General features: G+C 38.6%; 2 protein-coding genes across 2 annotated transcripts; both read left to right on the forward strand.

Annotated features, from left to right (window-relative positions):
• Positions 1–9,708: 9,708 nt before the first annotated feature.
• On the forward strand, positions 9,709–10,638 carry LOC128100939 (olfactory receptor 4C45-like). Its single transcript, XM_052723675.1, has one exon. It carries the CDS (start codon positions 9,721–9,723, stop codon positions 10,636–10,638), a length of 918 nt encoding a protein of 305 aa, XP_052579635.1. The 5' UTR covers positions 9,709–9,720.
• Positions 10,639–23,513: 12,875 nt separating this feature from the next.
• Positions 23,514–24,443, forward strand: LOC128100940 (olfactory receptor 4C45-like). Its single transcript, XM_052723676.1, has one exon. The coding sequence runs from the start codon at positions 23,523–23,525 to the stop codon at positions 24,441–24,443; it is 921 nt and encodes a 306-aa protein (XP_052579636.1). The 5' UTR covers positions 23,514–23,522.
• Positions 24,444–24,774: the final 331 nt, after the last annotated feature.

The following is a 24,774-nucleotide window of genomic DNA, read 5'->3' on the forward strand; positions in this document are numbered from 1 at the left end:
AGAAGTCCAGTGATTTTCTATATTTAGATAGTAATATCTAGTGATACTCTATATGGATTTCTTTTCCCTAAATGATTTAAATTGATAATATCTATTATACTGTACATCAGAATTAACACATGGATGACTTTCATACTAATGCAATAGGAACAATATAATAACACATGTAGAAAATGTGTATGAACACATCAGAATGATAAGAATTTCTGTGACAATAAAAAAATTATTATTTCTTTGTTCCAATTTTGCATAGTATCTAAAACAAATTATTAGGAACTATTGTCACCCTAGTCTGCTTAGAATGTTTTTCTATGTTGGAATTTGTTACCCCAGCTTACAATGTTCCTCCTCTTCTTTCTCACCCTTTCTAGCTTGTAGTGACCTTTACCCTGTCCTCAACTTCAATGAGGTCAAACAAATGGCAACAAATGCTGAGGAGGAACCAGGGAAAGGGGAACCCTTATTCACCTTGGTGGAAGGGTAAACTAGTACAGCCACTGTGGAAAAGAGGGTTTTTTCAAAAAAACTAAAAATAGAACAATGTCCCTGCTGTAACACTCCTAGGCATTTCCTCAGAGGACTCTAACCCACAACAGAGATATCTGCACATTTGTGTTAGTTGCTGCCCTATCCACACTAGGTAAGACATAGGATTAACCAAGGTGCCTATCACTTGTGAATGGATGATGAAAATGTGGCAAGATACACAATGGATTTTTATTCCACACTAAAGAAAAATGAAGATAAACAATTTTCATATAAATAATTGATTCTAAAAAATAATATATGGAATGAGATAACCCAGATCCATAGTGACAAATACTGTATGTTCTCTTTCACATGTGGATCCTAGCTTAAATGTTTACATTTCTGTATTTAAGTTAAAGTCCCTATAGATAGACCCCTGAAAGCAAGAAAAGAAATTAAGAAGGTATGAAAAGGGAAGGGATTTGGAGAGGAGGAATAGTAAAACACACATGATGTGAAAGCAGATGTGTAGATACTAGAGATTGAAATGTTTAAATGGGGCGGGGATGGGGGAAAGTGAGAGTGATGGGGAGGGACAAGCAGAAACTAAGGATGTATGAAAAACCCTGTGGAAACCTGTGACTTTATAAACTAACGAAAGGGGACCATAGCCTAACCTGAGTCAAAGTCTCTATCGGTTGATTTTTTTGCTGCTTAATTTTATTTGTATTTTTGCTTGTTTTTAATTACTTATTTTATTTTTGAGATTATAATACAATTACATCATTGCTTCCTCCCTTTTCTCCCTCCAAACCCTCTTGTATAACCCTGTTTGCTTTCTTTTAAATTCCTGATCTCTTTTTTGTTAATAATTACTGTTACATACATTATGTATATCCATATGTATATTCCTAAATACATAAATACAAACTGCTCAGTCTATATAATGAAGAATTGACAGAAAGATTGTAAGAGCCAAAGTAGCAGGGACTTTGCTCTGAGATTGTGTCTCCTAGTAATGTCCAAAGCTACACCCATGAAGTCTCACGGACATGATTGCCTCAACATGAGCTGAACAAGGAAAACAGAAATAGACATGGTAGTGTGGACAAGGCAAAGGCCCAGAGAACTCAAACCTACACAAAGTACAACAGGCAATGAAGGAATGCTGAAAGCTGGAGAAACAGTCTTCTCCAGGAAGGAAGGAGCACATCAATTGATTATCCAATACCAAATGGTCAGTGCTGGAAACATACATACAAGTGACATAATTTTTAAAAGAGTTTAACAAGTAGATAATGCTGCTCTCAGAAGCCATAGTTTACCCAACAAAAAAATCTCTGCTAAAGGAATAAAGTGATAAAATGACTCCCAATGCCATTCTGCTATACCCATACCTGTGCCTCACTCACACATCATAAGAGAAGATTCCTCCTGCAATAGGTGGGAACTAACACAGAGGCCCACAACAGGACAGTGTACAGAGAATGAGAGACCTTGGAACACTCAGTCCTAAATGCAATGTCTTCATCAGACCTCTCCCTTCAGGATTCAGTGATCTATGCGAAGGAGGAGAGAGAAAGATTATGAGAGGCAGATGGCATGGATGACTCCAAGGAAACAGTGTCTTCCGACACAACAAGACTGGGGCACATGTGAACTCACAGAGACTGTGGCAGCACATAGAGCATTGTACGGGTTCAATTCAGACAGGGTCCCAGGCTGAGAAGGGGGAGTGGACATGAACTTCCAACCCTAACCAAGAAGCTATCTCCAACTGACATCAGCTTGCAAAGGAAAAATTAGTTCTCTCCAAAGAAGTCTCACCGGGTACATTAACCACACTTCAGGTTAGGGCCTATGCCCAACAGTGGATGACAAACACAAAATGAACTCCCTAGTATTTTTATAGACTTTATGCCTCATCCTGCTTTATTTGCGTATTTTTCTGTCTTACTAGAGTTGCTTGTATATTATGGTTTCCAATTTTGGCTTTTTAACGGGTTTTGTTTTGTGGTGTGTGTGTGTGTGTGTGTGTGTGTGTGTGTGTGTGTGTGTGTAGTGTACATTTATGTAAGTATGTTTCATGTTTTTCATTTGCTCTGGTGTGTGTATGTGTATGTGATGTCCATGTGTGTAAGTATGTTTCATGTTTTTTGTTTGCTCTGTGTGTGTGTGTGTGTGTGTGTGTGTGTGTGTGTGTGTGTGCAGTGTCCATGTGTGTAAGTGTGTTTCATGTTTTTCATTTGCTCTGGTTTTTTTTTTATTCTGGTTTGTTTGGTGGTTGTTTGTTTGCCTGTTGGGTTTATAAAGAGAGAAAGAAGGATATGGAGTTTGGGGAGGAGGTTCTGGGATGACCAGGGAGAGGGGAAACTGTGATCAGAATATAATATTTAAAATTTTATTTTCAAAATCAATTCCAGTAATGCACAGGATGTTTGAGCTGTTGTTGAGGGACCTTTGTAGCCTCCCGAAACAAAACCAATTACTGACACCACTTTTGGTGGCCAAACACAACTAATTGCAAGAACCTTTTGCTGAATTTAAAAGGTTGCAAGAAAAACAACCAAATGATCATCTCATTAGATGCTGAAAAGGCCTTTGACAAAATACAACACCTCTTCATGATAAAGGTCTTGGAGAGATCAGGAATACAGGGAACATACCTAAACATAATAAAGGCAATTTACAGCAAGCTGACAGCCAACATCAAAGTAAATGGAGAAAAACTCAAAGCAATTCCACTAAAATCAGGAACAAGACAAGACTGTCCTCTCTCCCCATATTTATTCAATATAGTACTTGAAGTTCTGGCCAGGGCAATAAGACAACATAAGGAAATCAAGGTGATACAAATTGGAAAGGAAGAAGTCAAGTTTTCACTATTTGCTGATGATATGATAGTATACACAAGTGACCCCAAAAATTCGATCTAGGAACTCATACAGCTTGTAAACACCTTCAGCAATGTAGCAGGATACAAGATTGACTCAAAAAAATCAGTAGGCCTCCTATATACAAATGACAAACGGACTGAGAAAGAAATCACAGATACATCACCCTTTTCAATAGCCACAAATGATATAAAATACCTTTGGGTAACTTTAACTAAATAAGCAAAGGACTTGTATGACAAGAAATTTAAGTCCCTGAAGAAAGAAATAGAAGAAGATGTCAGAAAATGGAAAGATCCCCCATGCTCATGAATAGGCAGGATTAACATAGTAAAAATGGCAAATTTACCAAAAGCAATCTACAGATTCAATGCAATCCCCATCATAATCCCAACACAATTCTTCACAGACCTGGAAAGAACAATATTCAACTTCATATGGAAAAAGAAAAAAACCCAGCATAGCCAAAAGAATCCTGTACATAAAACAACCTCTGGAGGCATCATGATCCCTGACTTCAAGCTCTACTATAGAGCTACAGTAATAAAAACAGCTTGGTACTAGCACAAAAGATGACATGTGGACCAATGGAACCGAACTGAAGACCCTGACATTAATCCGAATACCTATGAACATATGATTTTCAACAAAGAAGCCAAAAATATACAATGGAAAAAAGAAAGCATCTTCAACAAATGGTGCTGGCATAACTGGATGTAAACATGTAGAAGACTGAAAATAGATCCTTATCTGTCACCATGCACAAAACTTAAGTCCAAGTGGATCAAAGACCTCAACATAAATCCAGTTACTCTGAACCTGATAGAAGAGAAAGTAGAAAGTAGTCTTGAACACATTGGCATAGGAGATCACTTCCTAAATATAACACCAGTAGCACAGACACTGAGAGCAACAATTAATAAATAGGACCTCTTGAAACTGAGAAGCTTTTGTAGGGCAAAGGACATGGTCAACAAGACAAAACGACAGCCTACAGAATGGGAAAAGATCTCCACCAAGCCCACATATAAAGAGCTCAAGAAATTAGACATCAAAATACACAACAGTCCAATTAAAAAAATAGCTAAACAGAGAATTCTCAAAAGAAGAAGCTCAAATGGCTGAAAGACATTTAAGGAATTGCTCAACATCCTTAGTCATCAGGAAAATGCAAATCAAAATGACTCTGAGATACCATCTTACACTTGTCAGAATGGCTAATATAAAAAACACTGAAGACAGCTTATGTTGGAGAGGTTGTAGAGCAAGGGGAACACTCCAACACTGTTGGTGGGAATCCAAGCTTGTACAGTCACTTTGGAAATCAATTTGGCACTTTCTTAGAAAATTGTGAATCAACCTCCCTCAAGACCCAGCTATATCACTCTTGGGCATATACCCAAGGAATGCTCAATCATACCACAAGGACTCATGATCAACTATGTTCACAGCAGCATTATTTGTAATAGCCAGAACCTGGAGACAACCTAGATGCCCTTCAACTGAAGAATGGATAAAGAAAATGTGGCACATATACACAATGGAGTACTACTCAGCAGAGAAAAACAATGACATCATGAGGTTTGCAGGCAAATGGATGGAACTAGAAAAAATCCTCCTGAGTGAGGTAACCCAGACTCAGAAAGACAAACATGGTATGTACTCACTCATAAGTGGATACTAGATGTAAAGAAAGAATAACCAGGCTGCAACTCAGAACTCCAGGGAGGCTACCCAGTAAAGAGGACCCTAAGAAAGACACAGGGATTGCCCAATGACAGAGAAAAGGATGAGATCTACAAGAGCAAACTGGGGGATGGGGATAATGGAGGGCAAGGGTCGGGGTAAAGAGAGCTTAGGGGAGTGGGAGGTCCCAGATGGATCAGGAACAGAGTGGGAGAACAAGGAAAGAGATACCATGATAAATGAATACCCCAGGGTATAGGAAGAAGCAGAGTGCTAGAGAGGTCCCCAGAAATCCACAAAGATATCTCCACTATAGACTACAGGCAATGATCAAAAGAGTGCCTGAGCTGACCTACTCTGGTGATTGGATGGTCAAACACCCTAACTGTCATGATAGAACTTTCATCCAATGACTTTTGGAAGCAGATGCAGAGATCCACAGCCAGGCTCCAGGTGGAGCTCCAGAAGTCCAATCGGCGAGAGAGAGGAGGGATTGTATGAGCAAGTGATATTGAGACCATGATTGGGAAAAGAAAAAGAAAAAGAAAAAGAAAAGAAAGCCCTGGGACAAATAGCCAACTAGTGAACCAATAGCTTAGGAACCCCCATGGAACTGGACCAGGCCCTCTGGATAAGTGAGACAGCTGATTAGCTTGAACTCTTTGTGAGGCCCCCAGGCAGTGGAACCAGCACCTGTCCTTGGTGCATGAGCTGGCTTTTTGGAACCTAGGGCCTATGCTGAGACATTTTGCTCAGCCTTGGTGGGGACTGGACCTACCTCAACTGAATCTACCAGGCTGAGCTGACTCCCCAGTGGAGACCTTGCCTTGGAGGAGGTGGGAATGGGAGGTGGATTGAGGGGAAAGGCAGGAGGATGGGAGGAGGGAGGATAGGGGAATCTGTGGCTGATATGTAAAATTAAATTAATTATAAAATAAAAATATTTTTTTAAAAAAAAAAGATAAGTGAATAACTAACTGCTTAAGGAATAAGAAATACAAGGAAGTTTTCTAGAAATTGATGATCAAGATGACTTACAGTAATATGAATGTGCTTAATGTCACTTAACTTTGCAATTCAATTGATTAAAACAGCATCCTATGGATATATATATGAATATGTAGGAATATGTATATAACCATACATATAAATGACTTTAGAAATAAAAAGTAAGAGGGGCCCATAAGTGAGGTTGGTGGCAAACAAAGACACAAAAACAAACAAACAAACCATTAGCTATGGAACAAAAAGCTTTGCTTTGCAAGCCCTGGAATTATCTGTTAATTATATTTAAAATCAAAAGTTGATAACGAAGAAAGAGGATTCCATTTGCAAGTGCAGTCAATTCTTTTTCAGCTCAGAATCTGGAGGAGAGAGATAGTAGATTCTCCTTTCTACAGTGCTCCTGTGCTTCTCTCCATTAACTAATGTATTTTTACACAAGCGTTTGGCTGTGTGACTTCCCCAATGGCTACTAGTCTAGAGCATAGGACCTAATGCTAAGCTTCAGCATCCTCTGCCAATGGAGTAGAGAACAAAAGATACATTCGCTTGGTTTAGCAGGAGAATGTGGCAGTCTATGACTTTTCTTAATTTCTACACAATCATTGGTGCTGAGAATCCTGACATTTAATCTCTTTAGTCATTCACTGGTAAAATAAAATAAAACAAATCACAATCTATAATAGCAATAAAGCACATCATCTCGAATGCTGACATTTCCATTCCTAGTCCAGCTTCCACAATGTCACAATCAGCCAACAAGCCCTAGAAGGAAGCTTTCAAAGTCTTGCAACTCATCTTCATCTAAACTACAACCTAGATGCCTACTTAATGCCTGCTGCATTTAAAACTAGCCCTGCTAATGATCTTTGTGGGTACCAAATGGGAATAACCAAAAGATCTTGACAGCTTCCTTGGCAAAGACTGCAGCAGAAACTATTACCAATCCTCTGGGTGTTTGAGAGGCCAAAGCTCGACCAGATTCTAAAGACTGTGGAAATCTATTTAAATCAGTGGTTCTCAACCTTCCTAATGTAGTTGGACCCTTTACTACAGTTCCTCATGTTGTGGCGACTCCCAACCATAAAATTATTTCCATTGCTACTTCATAACTGTAACTGTGCTACTGTTATGAATCATAATGCAAATATCTGTGTTTTCTGATGGTCCTAGGCAACCCTCCCAAAGGAGTCCCAACCCACAAGTTGAGAGCCAGTGATTTGAAGATGTTTTAGGATCAAGAAAGAATCAAAAAGATGAAGAGTGGTCAGTGAGCCAGCAACAGAAGCACGCAGATGTCAACAAATGAAGATTTGTTTAGAGGATGCTGCTATTGCTGCTGGTGAGTATTTAAGGAAACAGAGATAAAGGCGAGTTTGAGATAAGAATGAAAGGAATTCTCTCTGCAGTGTTCATGGACTCTTAGGAAGCAAAGCCCAAGCCAAATATGTAAAGAAAATCAAGTGCTTTTTCAATTACTTATTTGGTAGTTGAATATAATATACAGTGATACTTTCTGATTTCAATAATGTTTTCATTTAGATTGAATTTAATGAGAAAACAGAGAACGGTCATAAGAATTGGGTCCTAGAACTATTAAAATGTCCCAAGGAGCTGTTCTATAACTTATATTTGGAGCAATCTTGGCTCACATTGTGAACCAAATGGACAATAATACCTAAATTGGAGAGTGTCTAGAAATGTAATAATTCCAGTGTCAGCTTATAGGGTCTTCTGAATACCATGCTGTATATGCTATCCCCAGAGGAAAGAAACAATGATGTATTCAATTTACAAAGAGAGGAATCCACAACCAACTAGACCTAAGTCAGTGTAAACTACATCTTTTCCTCTAAGTTTTTAAGAAGATTAACTTGACTTAGACTACTTATTTTCCTGAAGAAAACTTGTAGTTATATAGTACTTAAGGTTTAGTATTTCCTATGAAAATTCATAAATGTAACATGATAACATTAAGTTATCCATAGAAAATGTTTTCTGTAATTCATCCAAATCAGGTGGTGTTGGGAAAGAAGGCATTTCTAAAAATGTCTTGCAAGTACACTGTGCACAGTTCTGTTTGTAACCACATTTTCCCCCTTCTCATGATTTCCACACAGCCACTTTAAAGTTAGGATTTGTGATTGAATTAAACCCATTAAGAATTATTAACCACAAAGCCCCCATCTTCAGTACCTTAGAACAGAACAGGGACACTCAGGGACTTAGCCAATCTGAAAACCGAATTGTTTTCCCTCACTTTTATAGGAGATGAGAGGTCAGGATTCCGAGTTTGGTAGCCAAAACTGATGGAAAAATTATATGCCGTTTTGAAACAGATAATAAGGAAAGAAGGAGAGAGAGGCAGAGAAAGATTAAAATCCCAACACTGTCAGGTCTTGAAAAGCCAAATACAGTTCATTTAAAAGAACACACTACTGTACATCCTCAAACTTTCTAGCACTTGGCAATGAAAAGTACAAGCTCATCTTATTTTCACTGAAGTTATCCCAAAAAGGAAAGCTTACTATATTAGCTAATCTTCTCATTTATATCTTGTCAATAATAAATTTAGGGTGACCTTGGTCTCAGTTATTTCATTTGTAAAGGTGAGTATAGAAGACAGTTTGACCTAACAGAAGCATATTACTAGACATGATAGAAGTTTAACTTCAAACACATTTTCTTTATAAATACTGAGGGCCTCTAGGGAGACTTTGTGCCACTTTCATGTATTCATTCAAAGATATAGATGAAAGGAACACCAAATAGTGGGTGTGAGTTGGGCATGAAAACTGTGGCCATGAAATGAATTACATTAAAAGAGCTGTAATAAAGAAGGATTGTTGACATCCAGAAAGGAAAAGGTCCAGTCTGCAGCCATGTCTGTCTTTAGGTGCATGGATGGCATTCATATGGTAGACAAGAACAGTAAGCCACAGAGTGCAGGTGCTTTCAATTTAGGAAGATTTGTTTCTTTAGTATATTATGTACAATTGGTTTCATAGAACATTGGTATTTGTGAATTGATATTAGTACACAAACATAACTTCAAAATAATTGATACTGATATTTACCCTCAAAAAACACAATAAAACAAGCCATGTGAAGGACTGGTTAGAATTTAGAATTCACCTATGTCATCAATTATAATGACATTTAGGCTTCTTTTTTATTGAAAAAAATTGATTCTTCTCTCATACAATACATCCCAACCTCAGTTTCACCTCCCTCCACTCCTCCTAGTTCCCCACCACCTCCCCTGCCACTTAACAGATCCACTCCACTCATTTTTCTCTTCAGAAAAAGATCAGGCCTCCAAGACATGAAATCACAACAAAACATAACAAGAAACAACAAGACAAAGTAAAAGCCCTCATATTGAGGCTGGACAAGGCAACCCAATAGGAGAAAAAGGATTTTTATAGTATTTGGAAAGTCATGTTACTATTCCACAAAAATTCATTCAACCTACTTCTGTTCCTTACAACTGCATGGGGTGTGACACTATCTACAGAGGTGAGCAGAAATGCAGCTACATCTCAGGGACCAGAAGTATTGAGTTGATGTAGTATTTCACTGTTTCATTTTAAATATCATCACTAGGACAACCTATGGTTTCTTTTCAGATGACCATATGCTCACAGCCTGAACTAAACTGACAGAAAGGATGAGCAATGTCACAGAATTCATCCTCCTGGGCTTGACTCAAGACCCAGATCTGCAGAAACTCTTATTTATTGTGTGCTTAATAGTCTATTTGCTCACACTGGCAGGTAACATGCTCATCTCAGTCACCATCTTCATCAGCCCAGCCCTCTCTACTCCCATGTACTTTTTTCTGTCCTATTTGTCCATCATAGATGGTTTCTACTCTTCTTCCATAGCACCCAAAATGATCTATGACTTGATCTCTGAGAAGAGCAGCATATCCTTCAATGGCTGCATGACTCAGCTTTTTGCTGAGCATTTTTTCGCTGGGGCTGAAATCATCTTGCTGATTTCCATGGCCTATGATCGTTATATAGCAATCTGCAAGCCTTTGCATTACATGACCATCATGAGAAGACCTGTGTGTGTTTCCTTGGTGGTAGCAGCTGGAATTGTGGGATTTGTTCATGGAATGATACAGACTACATTTATAGCGCAGTTGCCCTTCTGTGGCCCCAATACCATTAATCACTTTATATGTGATTTAATACCACTTCTGGAGTTGGTCTGCACTGACACTCATACTCTGGGGCCCATGATTGCTGCCAACAGTGGGTCAATGTGTTTACTCATTTTCTGTATGCTGATTGCTTCCTATATGGTCATCCTTCACTCCTTGAGGAAACACAGTTCAGAAGGACGTCGAAAAGCCCTGTCTACCTGTATCTCTCATGTCTCTGTTGTTGTCTTATTCTTTGTACCTTGCTCATACTTGTATGTAAGACCAATGATTTCCTTCCCCATTGACAAAATTGTGAGTGTGTTTTACACCCTGGTGACACCTCTGTTGAACCCTTTAATCTATACCTTCAGAAATGAGGAGGTCAAGAAGGTTCTTAAGAAACTCTTGGGTCAAATAAGGTCAAACAAAGATTAAAGAAGTCCAGTGATTTTCTATATTTAGATAGTAATATCTAGTGATACTCTATATGGATTTCTTTTCCCTAAATGATTTAAATTGATATGTCTATTAAACTGTGCATCAGAATTAACACATGGATGACTTTCATACTAATGTAATAGGAACAATATAATAACACATGTAGAAAATGTGTATGAACACATCAGAATGATAAGAATTTCTGTGACATTAAAAAATTATCATTTCTTTGTTCCAATTTTGCATACTGTCTAAAATAAATTATTAGGAACTACTGTCACCCTAGTCTGCTTAGAATGTATTTCTATGTTGGAATTTGTTTCCCCAGCTCAAAATCTTCCTCTTCTTTCTCACCCTTTCTAGCTTGTAGTGACCTTTACTCTGTCCTCAAATTCAATGAGGTCAAACAAATGGCAACAAATGCTGAGGAGGAACCAGGGAAAGGGGAACCCTTATTCACCTTGGTGGAAGGGTAAACTAGTACAGCCACTGTGGAAAAGAGGGTTTTTTCAAAAAAACTAAAAATAGAACAATGTCCCTGCTGTAACACTCCTAGGCATTTCCTCAGAGGACTCTAACCCACAACAGAGATATCTGTACATTTGTGTTAGTTGCTGCTCTATTCACACGAGGTGAGACATAGGATTAACCAAGGTGCCTATCACTTGTGAATGGATGATGAAAATGTGGCAAGATACACAATGGATTTTTATTCCACACTAAAGAAAAATGAATATAAACAATTCTCATATAAATAATTGATTCTAAAAAATAATATATGGAATGAGATAACCCAGATCCATAGTGACAAATACTGTATGTTCTCTTTCACATGTGGATCCTAGTTTAAATGTTTACATTTCTGTATTTAAGTTAAAGTCCCTACAGATAGATCCCTGAAAGCAAGAAAAGAAATCAAGAAGGTATGAAAAGGGGAGGGGTTTGGAGAGGAGGAATAGGAAAACACACATGATGTGAGAGCAGATGTGTAGATACTAGAGATTGAAATGTTTAAATGGGGCGGGGATGGGGGAAAGTGAGAGTGATGGGGAGGGACAAGCAGAAACTAAGGATGCATGAAAAACCCTGTGGAAACCTGTGACTTTATAAACTAACGAAAGGGGACCATAGCCTAACCTGAGTCAAAGTCACTATTGGTTGATTTTTTGCTGCTTAATTTTATTTGTATTTTTGCTTGTTTTTAATTACATATTTTATTTTTTGAGATTATAATGCATCATTGCTCCCTCCCTTTTCTCCCTCCAAACCCTCATGTATAACCCTGTTTGCTTTCTTTTAAATTCCTGATCTCTTTTTTGTTAATAATTACTGTTACATACATTATGTATATCCATATGTATATCCCTAAATACATAAATACAAACTGCTCAGTCTATATAATGAAGAATTGACAGAAAGATTGTAAGAGCCAAAGTAGCAGGGACTTTGCTCTGAGATTGTGTCTCCTAGTAATGTCCAAAACTACACCCATGAAGTCTCACGGACATGATTGCCTCAACGTGAGCTGAACAAGGAAAATAGCAATAGACATGGTAGTGTGGACAAGGCAAAGGCCCAGAGAACTCAAACCTACACAAAGTACAACAGGCAATGAAGGAATGCTGAAAGCTGGAGAAACAGTCTTCTCCAGGAAGGAAGGAGCACATCAATTGATTATCCAATACCAAATGGTCAGTGCTGGAAACATACATACAAGTGACATAATTTAATAAGAGTTTAACAAGTAGATAATGCTACTCTCAGAAGCCATAGTTTACCCAACAAAAAAATCCCACCATGCCCATCGGCCTAGGGGAAATCAAATACTATTGCTCTGCTAAAGGAATAAAGTGATAAAAATGACTCCCAATGCCATTCTGCTATACCCATAGACCTGTACCTCACTCACACATCATAAGAGAAGATTCCTCCTGCAATAGGTGGGAACTAACACAGAGGCCCACAACAGGACAGTGTACAGAGAATGAGAGACCTTGGAACACCCAGTCCTAAATGCAATGTCTTCATCAGACCTCTCCCTTCAGGATTCAGTGATCTATGTGAAGGAGGAGAGAGAAAGATTGTGAGAGCCAGATGGCATGGATGACTCCAAGGAAGCAGTGTCTTCCCAACACAAGACTGGTGCACATGTGAACTCACAGAGACTGTGGCAGCACATAGAGCATTGTACAGGTTCAATTCAGACAGGGTCCCAGGCTGAGAAGGGGGAGTGGACATGAACTTCCAACCCTAACCAAGAAGCTATCTCCAACTGACATCAGCTTGCAAAGGAAAAATTAGTTCTCTCCAAAGAAGTCTCACCGGGTACATTAACCACACTTCAGGTTAGGGCCTATGCCCAACAGTGGATGACAAACACAAAATGAACTCCCTAGTATTTTTATAGACTTTATGCCTCATCCTGCTTTATTTGCGTATTTTTTTGTCTTACTACATTTCGCTTTTATATTATGGTTTCCAATTTTGGCTTTTTTATGGGTTTTGTTTTGTGGTGTGTGTGTAATAAGACTCTTTGAGATTCATGCTGTGTGTCTGTGTGTGTATGTGTGTGTGTGTGTGTGTGTGTGTGTGTGTGTGTGTGTGTGTGTAGTGGCCATGTATGTGTGTTTCATATTTTTCATTTGCTCTGTGTTTGTGTGTGTTTCATGTTTTTCATTTGCTCTGGTGTGTGTGTGTGTGTGTGTGTGTGTGTGTGTGTGTGTGTGTGTGTGTAGTGTCCATGTGTATAAGTGTGTTTCATGTTTTTCATTTGCTCTGGTTTTTTTTTTTTATTCTGGTTTATTTGGTGTTTGGTGCCTGTTGGGTTTATAAAGAGAGAAAGAAGGGTATGGAGTTTGAGGAGGAGGTTCTGGGATGACCAGAGAGAGGGGAAACTGTGGTCAGAATATATTGTACAAAAATTTATTTTCGAAATAATTTCCAGTAACATGCAGGATGTTTGAGCTGTTGTTGAGGGATCTTTGAAGCTTTCCCAAACAACACAAATTACTGACACCACTTTTGGTGGCCAAATAGAACTGTTTGCAAGAACCTTTTGTTGAATTTAAAAGGTTGCAGTTTGAATACAAGACACGGGGAAATCAAGCTGGAATTGAACTGAAAACTTCTTCCCAGCTGATCAACATTCACAGGGCCAAAAGTTGCAATAGAGGACACTCTATGAGAAAAATCATCAATGGTCTTACCCATCTGTGGATGCTGTATGCTAATTCCAACCAGCCAAAGCAAGGTGTGTGCACTCGTTCAATAGTGGCAAGACTGTTTTAGAGGTAACCAACTGCTTTCTGATTGGGTCATTCTTGTACAGGAATGTGGATCTGGTTCTGTAAACCTAGTAAAACACCTATGACTGAAAGGAGTTACAGGCTTGAGAGAGAGAGATGTTACTACTCATGATTTGCTAAATAGACATGTAGTTGAACTCCTTTTTAAATACTTATATTTATCCTCACAGATTAGTGATGCTTTCACCATGATTGATAGACACTTCTGTCTTGTAGTGGGCAATTGTTAACACAGAGCCTCATAACTAAAGTTCAGAGAATAAGTGATTGAAAGTGCTCAATCCTAAACAAGACATCTTCATCACCCCTCCCAAGACCCAGGGAACATTGTGGAAAAAGAGAAAAAAAAAGAAAGAGCCAGAGGATAGATAGGAGCTATGAAATGCTGTCTTGTGCATATGACATGGTCAGTGCAATCTTGAACACACAACAGCTGAGGCTACTGCATAAGACCTATATAAAAATAAAGACATGAAAGTGGCAATGGACTAGTTAGTACAGAGGTCAGCAGGAGTGAGGGGAGCATAAGGGAGTTAGTGGCAGTGCATATGATCACAGCACAATATGTATATGTGTGGAACTGCCAAAAATAAAGACAGTAATATATGATTTGTTTAAACAATGGAATTTTTCAGCCATAAAGAAAGAACTTATGTCATTTATAATAAATGGATGCAACAGAAGATAATCATATTAATCAAACTAAGGAAGAAAGACAACATGTTTCTCTCATTTGTGAAGCCTAGGTTATATATATATATATATGTAAACATATAATCATATGTTTATGTGTGTATGACGTGAGAGTAGAAGAAAACTCTCTAGAGTAAGAAAGAGGAGAGAGAGGGATGAGAAAAGTAAGGATGGAGATACCGGGGGAGTATGTTCAAAGTACACTGTATACTCATATGGAAAAGTCTTTATGAAATTCAGTACTGTGCACAATGAACATATGCCAATTCAAAATGTTGCTAAAAAAGAAAAACTTGAGTTCAAAAGTTCTCAGTGGAATACATATGACATGAAATCAGATGTACACTGTGGGGCCTGGGGAGGAGGGAGGCCAATGATTTGAGAAAAGGCAGGTAAGAGAGAGTAGTAGGGAGGAGACACGTGAGAAGAAAGCATGTATAAAAATGCCGTAGTGTAGTCCATCATTTTGTATGTATGCCAACTCACATTTTTTTATAAAAGAAGGTTTTCTTTGGGGAAACATGAGAAACCACCCAGGATCCTCCTCTCTCTTGGTCCTCTGAAGGAAGGAGGAGACGGGACACACCAGAATCAGGACCAGGTTTTCCTCTGCGCTAAGCTTGTGGCTTCTGTGGGGAGCTCAGAAATATATCCAATCTAGGGATTGCACTATCTCCCACTGACAGTATTTTCCGTGTTTTCAGACTTTGCGACAGGTCAGATCATATACAGGACATCAAAAAGTACAGGTACCAGACTGTGATTTCCCATGAATGCCCATCTTGCAAACATATGAAAGCAGCAATATGTAACAAGTCTTTCTCTGTCCTGCCAGCCAACTTCCAAGTAATGACAAGGAGACTTATTAATTATGAAAGCTCAGTCTATAACTTAGGCTTGTTCCTAACTAGCTCTTATGACTTAAAATAACCTATGTTTTTATTAATCTATGTTCTGCCACATGGCTTTTACCTCTATCCCATTCTGTGTGTCCAACTTGTTCCACATCTGACTGGCTTCTCGGCATCTCTTCTTCCCAGAATCTTCTCTATACCCGAAAGTTCCACCTATACCTCTTGCCTAGCTATTGGTCATTTAGCTCTTTATTAAACCAATCAGAAGGCTCCTTGGTAAAGACACATCTTCACAGTGTGCAAAAAGATTATTCCACAGCAATATGCTTTTAAAAATCAAACTCATCTCTTTTAAAGGTATAATTTTAGTTCACAGAGCAAAACCAACTGAGAAATGCAATAAGGTAAAGCAAGAAGGAGACATACACACAACACTAATTGGATTCAGTAAGTTATATTAAACGTATATGTAACATTAACTATAAATGAGATGATGAATTTAAAAAAAGAATAGGCAGGGGTACAAGAGAGAGGGGTTAGAAATAATAGAAATACAGTGCTTTGTGTATGAAATTCTCAAAAAAGTAAAATTGAAAATTTCTTTGAAGAGTGAAATGATGTTAAGAGTGATGATCATTGTTATAATGGTTTGATGGTGAAGGTGATAATAAAATATTAAACCATGCTAATTACATATGCATTAACTCACATTGTTGTATTTTGTGATAGTAACGCTTAAATTATAACTAAGATTGGCTCTAAAGTAGTTGAGCTTAGATAAAATTTTGGTCAACAGTTCTGTAACATAAAATCTTCCTTCTTCATCTACCTTCTTGCTGCTTCTCCTGAGTGTAAGCAGAACAAGAATACAAGAATTGTGTGTTCACTGTCTTTTTTTTAACTTGAAGACAATTTTATTGGGGTTTAGAAGAAAAATCCAAGAGTAGCAAGCTATAAATGTTGGTAGCTGCTCAAAGGGAGAAGATGAAAAGGAGAAAAAGCCATGTCATTTGGATTAAGCCAGCAGGGAAGCCAGCCACATGGCAGAGGGAATAGCACTCAAGAAAGAGTAAGGAAATCCAGAATACCAGAAAGCACACTTGCTCTGCTCAGCATCCAAAACAAACAGAAGAAAAAAAAAAAAGAAAAGGAACATCTTTCTAAAGATTCAGAATTGCAGGCCAACCCAAGAGAACCTCATGGAGGCTCATAGTGACAGCCTTCAATTCAATAGGAGAAGTAGGGTAGGAGAAGGAGGAGCAGGAGAAGGAGAAGCAAGAGGAACAGGAGGAGGAGCAGGAGGAGGAACAGGAGGAGGAACAGGAGGAGGAGCAGGAGAAGCAGGATCAAGAGGAGAAGCAGTAGGGGGAGCAGGAAAAGGAGCAGGAGGGAAGCAGGAGGAGGACTAGAAGGAGGAGGAGCAGGAGGGGAGCAGGAGAAGAAGCAGGAGGAGGAGCAGTAGGAGGAGCAGGAGGGGGACCAGGAGGAGGAGGAGCAGGAGGGGGAGCAGAGGGAGGAGCAGAAGCAGGAACAGGAGGAGGTAAAGAAATCCCCCAGTTGATGGACAGGTATTGAAAAGGTGAAAAAAAAACTGTTTTAAGTAGCTTTCCATGACTATAGAATAATGTTGTGGCATAGAAAATCTCAAATATGACTGTTGTCTTCTTTTTTTATTTTATAATTAATTTAATTTTACATGTCAGCCACAGATTCCCCTGTCCTCCTCCCACTCCCCAGCCTTCCCCCACAATCCACCCCCGATTCCCACCTTCTCCAAGGCAAAATATCCCCTGGAAAGTGACACCATGATAAATGCAGACCCCATGGGAATAGGAAGAAGCAGAGTGCTATAGAGGTCCCCAGAAATCCACAAAGATACCTCCACTATAGACTACTTGCAATGGTTGAGAGAAAGCCTGAACTGACCTACTCTGGTGATGGGATGGCCAAACACCCTAACTGCCATGATAGAACTCTCATCCAGTGACTGGTGGAAGCAGATGCAGAGATCCAAGGCCAAACCCCTGGTGGAGCTCCAGGAGTCCAATCGGCGAGAGAGAGGAGGGATTATATGAGCAAGAGATATCGAGACCATTATTGGAAGAAGCACAGGGACTGTTGTCTTCTTATTGCCCAATATATTTTCCACAAAGCTTAAATAATTATCATTCTTATGAGTACCATGTCTACTTACTTTTATTTTTTCCGCTTAAAGATCATTTGTAAATGCGAGTCTGTATTTTAATGAAGTTTTAAAATGTAAAAGTCTCCTCTTTTGATCTCCTGAGTAGACTGGGAGCAGGTGGGGATGGGAACATGTGGGATCTGGTTGATGGGAGGATGGAGAGGGAGAAAATGAAAATGATGATTTGGTGAAGGGAGCATTTGGGGGTCAGGTAAAAACCTGATGCAAGGGAAACTCCAATGAATCTGCAAGGATGACCCCTATGTAAGACTCCTAGCAACAGTGTATAGGTAGCCTGAACTGGCCGTCTCCTGTAACCAGATTGGTAACTACTCCAACTGTCTTCAAACAGCATTTGTCCAGTAACTGATGGAAATATATGCAGAGATCCACAGCCAAGCACTGGGCTGAGAGGAGGGAGTACTCAGAATAGCAGGCCAACCCAAGAGAACCTCATGGAGGCTCATAGTGACAGCCTTCAATTCAATAGGAGAAGGAGGGTTGGAGGAGGAGCAAGAGGAGAATCAGGAAGAGGAGGAGAAGGAAGAGCAGGAGGAGGACCAGAAGGAGGAGCAGGGAGGAAGAGGGAGGAGAGGAAGGAAGGATTGTATGACCTAGGGAGGTCAAGGTCATCACAAGGGAATCCACAGAAACAACTAACCTGGACTCACAGCAGTTCACAGCATCTGAACTGACAGCTGGGAAGCATGCATGGGACTGACTAGGCCCTCTACATATGTGTGACAGTTGTGTAGCTTGATCTACTTGTGGGACTCCTAGTGGTGGGAACAGGACCTGTTCCTAAAGCTTTGACTGACTTCCAGGAACCTGTTCCTAATGCTGGGTTGCCTTGCCCAGCCTTAATACAAGGGGAGGAGCTTAGTCCTACCTCAACTTGATATGCCATGCTTTGTTGACACCTATGGGAGGCCTGTCCCTTTCTGAACAGAAAAAGAGGAGGAGTGGATTGAGGGAGGTGGGGGATTGGGAGGAGAGGAGGGAGGGGAAACTGCAGTTGGGATGTAAAATAAATGGATAAATTTAATTAATAATAAAAAAAGCTCCTCTTGTCTCCACTCCCAAGTGCTAGGATTACAGTCATGTACCAGCACTACCAGTGTTGCATCGGCCTTCAATTACTGTTTTACCCTGTATTGTTTTCAAGACCCATCTCTATTGGTGGATAAGTATACATCTGATTTCACTTTCTTTTCATTGCTATAAAATAACCCATCATATCAGCTATATGTTATTGAAGAATTCTCCTACTTAACTATTTCTCTGTTTTATCACCCAAAAAAAAAAACACAAACATGTTTTATTACAAAAACATCTGTGGTAAATATATTGTACATGTTTCCATGGCACATTCATGATGAAGTTTCCTAAAACTCTTTAAGAAAACCAAGTATTTAAGTTTTACTTTTTAATACATAGACACTATCAAATGACTTCTTGTAGTGGGTATGTTACCAGCAGTGTGGGAGATGGCTGCCAGTTCTCATCTTTGATGATACCGACACTGTCAAAGTCAAGTGTCTTGAACTGAAGCTGCACATCTTATGACAATATGTTTATCATATATGCATCTCTGAACTATAGGGTCTTCATTTATTCATCTGTTCATCTATTGGTTGATTAACTTTGCTATTGTCTTTGTAGAAGTGACTTTTGCATTCCACTTTGTCCATTACAGGACAGACTGCAAGTATCTTCTCTTAGGCAGTAACTGACTTTTAACCTGTGTCAACTTATCATTCGAAAGTAGATCATGATTCTGTTGTTGTTGTTGTTTTTAATTTAATTAGCATACACAGTATGAGTTTAGTCTATGGCATTTTAAACACAGTTTATTCCTATGATTCTCCCTCTCATTCTCCTAACACATGACCCTCCCTTCACACCCCTACACTCTTTATAGAATGCTTTCTGCTTTCAAGTCAACTTTACCATATTGCTCTCCCCAATCTTCCTTAGCACCTCTTGTGATCTCCTGTCCAATTTCATAGACTATAACCATACTTGTCTCTTTATTTATGCATACATATAACTACAAACTAAGATCTACATATTGGAAACAGCAATTTTTGTCTTTTTGAGTCTGGATTATCTTAAAATGAAAATATTTTTGAAAATCAATACTAGTTCTATAAATATTTGGCAGAATTGATCTGTGACGTCATCTACTTCTAAGATTGCCTTTCAAGGAAACCCTTTATTACTGAGTCAATCTCAAAAACTAATCAAGTTCTGGAATGTACACCAATACAAAGTAACCTAAAATTCAGTACAATAGATGAAATAGGACATACACAAAGAGGGTTGTGTGTGAAGCTTGAGAACAGAGTACTTGTGTGCTATCAACGCCATGGTTTCAAATCCCTAGCACCACCACCCTCACAAGGATATAGGTAAAGGACAGATACTGTGTAATTTCAATATATATTGTGTCTAGCATGAACTGATTCACCTAGACAGAAACTAGCACAGTAGCTGCCAGGGACCTAGAAAAAGAAAGATAACTGAATAAATAACTGCTTAAAGAATAAGAAAAACAAGAATGTTTTTTAGAAGTTGATGATTAGATGGCTTACAGTACTATGAATGTGCTTAATGTCACTTAACTTGGCAATTCAACTGGTTAAAACAGGATCCTATGGCTATACATATATATATGCATATGTAGAAATATGCATATAACCATATATATAAATGACTTTAGAAAAAAAAAGTAAGAGGAGCCCATGAGTGAGGTTGGTGGCAAACAAAGGCACAAAAAACAAACAAACAAACCATTAGCTATGGAACAAAAAGCTTTGCTTTGCAAGCCCTGGAATTATCTGTTAATTATATTTAAAATCAAAAGTTGATAACGAAGAAAGAGGATTCCATTTGCAAATGCAGTCAATTCTTTTTCAGCTCAGAATCTGGAGGAGAGAGATAGTAGATTCTCCTTTCTACAATGCTCCTGTGCTTCTCTTCATTAACTGATGTATTTTTACACAAGTGTTTGGCTGTGTGACTTCCCCAATGGCTACTAGTCTAGAGCATAGGACCTAATGCTAAGCTTCAGCATCCTCTGCCAATGGAGTAGAGAACAAAAGATACATTCCCCTTGGTTTAGCAGGAGAATGTGGCAGTCTATGACTTTTCTTAATTTCTACACAATCATTGGTGCTGAGAATCCTGACATTTAATCTCTTTAGTCATTCACTGGTAAAATAAAATAAAACAAATCACAATCTATAATAGCAATAAAGCACATCATCTCGAATGCTGACATTTCCATTCCTAGTCCAGCTTCCACAATGTCACAATCAGCCAACAAGCCCTAGAAGGAAGCTTTCAAAGTCTTGCAACTCATCTTCATCTAAACTACAACCTAGATGCCTACTTAATGCCTGCTGCATTTAAAACTAGCCCTGCTAATGATCTTTGTGGGTACCAAATGGGAATAACCAAAAGATCTTGACAGCTTCCTTGGCAAAGACTGCAGCAGAAACTATTACCAATCCTCTGGGTGTTTGAGAGGCCAAAGCTCGACCAGATTCTAAAGACTGTGGAAATCTATTTAAATCAGTGGTTCTCAACCTTCCTAATGCAGTTGGACCCTTTACTACAGTTCCTCATGTTGTGGCGACTCCCAACCATAAAATTATTTCCATTGCTACTTCATAACTGTAACTGTGCTACTGTTATGAATCATAATGCAAATATCTGTGTTTTCTGATGGTCCTAGGCAACCCTCCCAAAGGAGTCCCAACTCACAAGTTGAGAGCCAGTGATTTGAAGATTTTTTTAGGATCAAGAAAGAATCAAAAAGATGAAGAGTGGTCAGTGAGCCAGCAACAGAAGCACGCAGATGTCAACAAATGAAGATTTGTTTAGAGGATGCTGCTATTGCTGTTGGTGAGTATCTAAGGAAACAGAGATAAAGGCGAGTTTGAGATAAGAATGAAAGGAATTCTCTCTGCAGTGTACATGGACTCTTAGGAAGCAAAGCCCAAGCCAAATATGTAAAGAAAATCAAGTGCTTTTTCAATTACTTATTTGGTAGTTGAATATAATATACAGTGATACTTTCTGATTTCACTAATGTTTTCATTTAGATTGAATTTAATGAGAAAACAGAGAACGGTCATAAGAATTGGGTCCTAGAACTATTAAAATGTCCCAAGGAGCTGTTCTATAACTTATATTTGGAGCAATCTTGGCTCACATTGTGAACCAAATGGACAATAATACCTAAATTGGAGAGTGTCTAGAAATGTAATAATTCCAGTGTCAGCTTATAGAGTCTGCTGAATACCACATTGTATGTGCTATCTCCAGAGGAAAGAAACAATGATGTATTCAGTCTACAGACAGAGGAATCCACAAACAACTAGACCCAGGTCAGTGTAAACTGCATCTTTTCCTTTAAATTTTTAAGCAGTTTAACTTGAGTTAGACAACTTATTCTCACTGAAGAGAACTTGTAGTTATATAGTACTTAAAGTTTAGTATTTTCTCTGAAAACTCATAAATGTAACATGATAACATTAAGTTATCCATAGAAAATGTTTTCTGTAATTCATCCAAATCAGATGGTATTGAGAAAGAAGGCATTTCTAAAAACATCTTGCAAGTACACTGTGAACAGTTCTGTTTGCAACCACTTGAAGTTTTTCCCCCTTCTCAATTCCACACAGCCACTTTGAAGTTAGGATTTGTAATTGAATTAAACCCATTAAGAATTATTAACCACAAAGCCCCCATCTTCAGTACCTTAGAACAGAACAGGGACACTCAGGGACTTAGCCAATCTGAAAACTAAATGTGTTTTTCCTCACTTTTATAGGAGATGAGAGATCAGGATTCCGAGCTTGGTAGCCAAAACTGATGGAAAAATTATATGCCGTTTTGAAACAGATAATAAGGAAAGAAGGAGAAAGAGGCAGAGAAAGATTAAAATTCCAACATTGGCAGCTCTTAAAAAGCCAAATACAGTTCATTTAAAAGAACACACTACTGTATATCCTCAAACTTTCTAGCACTTGGCAATGAAAAGCACAAGCTCATCTTATTTTCACTGAAGTTATTCCAAAAAGGAAATGCTCACTATATTAGCTAATCTTCTCATTTATATCTTGTCAATAATAAATTTAGGGTGACCTTAGTCTCAGTTATTTCATCTGTAAAGGTGAGTGTAGAAGACAGTTTGGCCTAACAGAAGCATATTACTAGACATGATAAAAGTTTAACTTCAAACACATTTTCTTTATAAATACTGAGGGCCTCTAGGGAGGCTTTGTGACACATATATTCATTCAAAGATATAGATGAAAGGAACACGAAAGAGTGGGTGTGAGTTGGGCATGAAACCTGTGGCTGTGAAATGAATTACATTAAAAGAGCTGTAATAAAGAAGGATTGTTGACATCCAAAAAGGAAAAGGTTCAATCTGCAACCCTGTCTGTCTTTAGGTGCATGGATGGCATTCATGTGGTAGACAAGAACAGTAAGCCACAGAGTGCAGGTGCTTTCAATTTAGGAAGATTTGTTTCTTTAGTATAGCATCGTATCCACAGCTGACTTCAGTCAACAACTATAATTAGACTTTGCTTTGTTTTAGTGTTATAATAAAGTACTAATACTAAGCTAACCCACTTTCCATCTTCAAAATTATCTGCAAAGTGATCTTAGGTATAAAAGTAAAAATGTAGCTTTCGATTTCAGCAATTACAACAATGAGATGACAAGGTATTTATTTCAATTTAGTATTTAAAATATTATTAATGGGACAATCTATCTCTTTTTTCAGATGACTTTATGACCACAGCCTGATTTAAACTGTTTGAAAGGATGAACAATGTCACAGAATTCATCCTCCTGGGCTTGACTCAAGACCCAGATTTGCAGAAACTCTTATTTATTGTGTGCTTAATAATCTATTTGATCACACTGGCAGGTAACATGCTCATTTCAGTCACCATCTTCATCAGCCCAGTCCTTGCTACCCCCATGTACTTTTTTCTGTCCTACTTGTCCATCATAGATGGTTTCTACTCTTCTTCCATAGCACCCAAAATGATCTATGACTTGATCTCTGAGAAGAGCAGCATATCCTTCAATGGCTGCATGACTCAGCTTTTTGCTGAGCACTTTTTTGCTGCTGATGAAATCATCTTGCTGATTGCTATGGCCTATGATCGCTATGTAGCCATCTGCAAGCCTTTGCACTACATGACCATCATGAACAAACATGTCTGTATATTCTTGGTGGTGGCTGCTGTAATCTTGGGATTCATCCATGGAGGAATACAGACTTTATTTATGGCCCAGTTACCATTCTGTGGCCCCAATACCATCAACCACTTTATGTGTGATTTAATACCACTTCTGGAGTTGGCCTGCACTGACACTCACACTCTAGGGCCTCTGATTGCTGCAAACAGCGGGTCACTGTGTTTACTTACTTTCTGTATGCTGGTTGCTTCCTATATAGTCATCCTTCACTCCCTGAGGAATCACAGTTCAGAAGGGCGTCGCAAAGCCCTGTCTACCTGTGCATCTCATGTCACTGTTGTTGTCTTATTCTTTGTACCTTGTTCATACCTGTACCTAAGGCCCATGACCTCCTTACCCACTGACAAAGCTGTGACTGTGTTTTGCACTCTGGTGACACCTATGTTGAACCCTTTAATCTATACCCTCAGAAATGAGGAGGTCAAAAAGGTTATGAAGAAGCTCTGGGGTCAAATGTGGAAAGCTGGTGATGCATAAACCTGATTTGTGATTTAAAAACAATGTTTAGTGCTTTTTCATGAACATTTGTTCTCCTTAAAGGAATAAAATTTAGGTTAATCAATTTTCTTCTGCTTCAATGTTTAATTGGCATAATCACTACATTTATTGGTGATGTAGTCTCCTAATACAATAGACAAAGTCTGTATTCAAATCAGGGTAGCAGGTTTTCCACCCCCATTCAAATTTATCATCCATTTACATTGATACTCTTTAACTCCTCTGTCTTCTTCATAAAATACATAGCAAACTGTTGTGAGCATGGTCATTCACTCTGCTGAGAACTCACTGTTCCCTCATAAGTGTATTT

This window comes from Peromyscus californicus, unplaced genomic scaffold (genome assembly GCF_007827085.1).
Source record: "Peromyscus californicus insignis strain IS unplaced genomic scaffold, ASM782708v3 Scaffold_7__1_contigs__length_154581171, whole genome shotgun sequence".
NCBI classification, from domain to species: domain Eukaryota; kingdom Metazoa; phylum Chordata; class Mammalia; order Rodentia; family Cricetidae; genus Peromyscus; species Peromyscus californicus.

Bases quoted from the DNA above. Each gene is read 5' to 3' on its own strand.
- LOC128100939 (XM_052723675.1), top strand. From the start codon at position 9,721: ATGAGCAATGTCACAGAATTCATCCTCCTGGGCTTGACTCAAGACCCA.
- LOC128100940 (XM_052723676.1), top strand. From the start codon at position 23,523: ATGAACAATGTCACAGAATTCATCCTCCTGGGCTTGACTCAAGACCCA.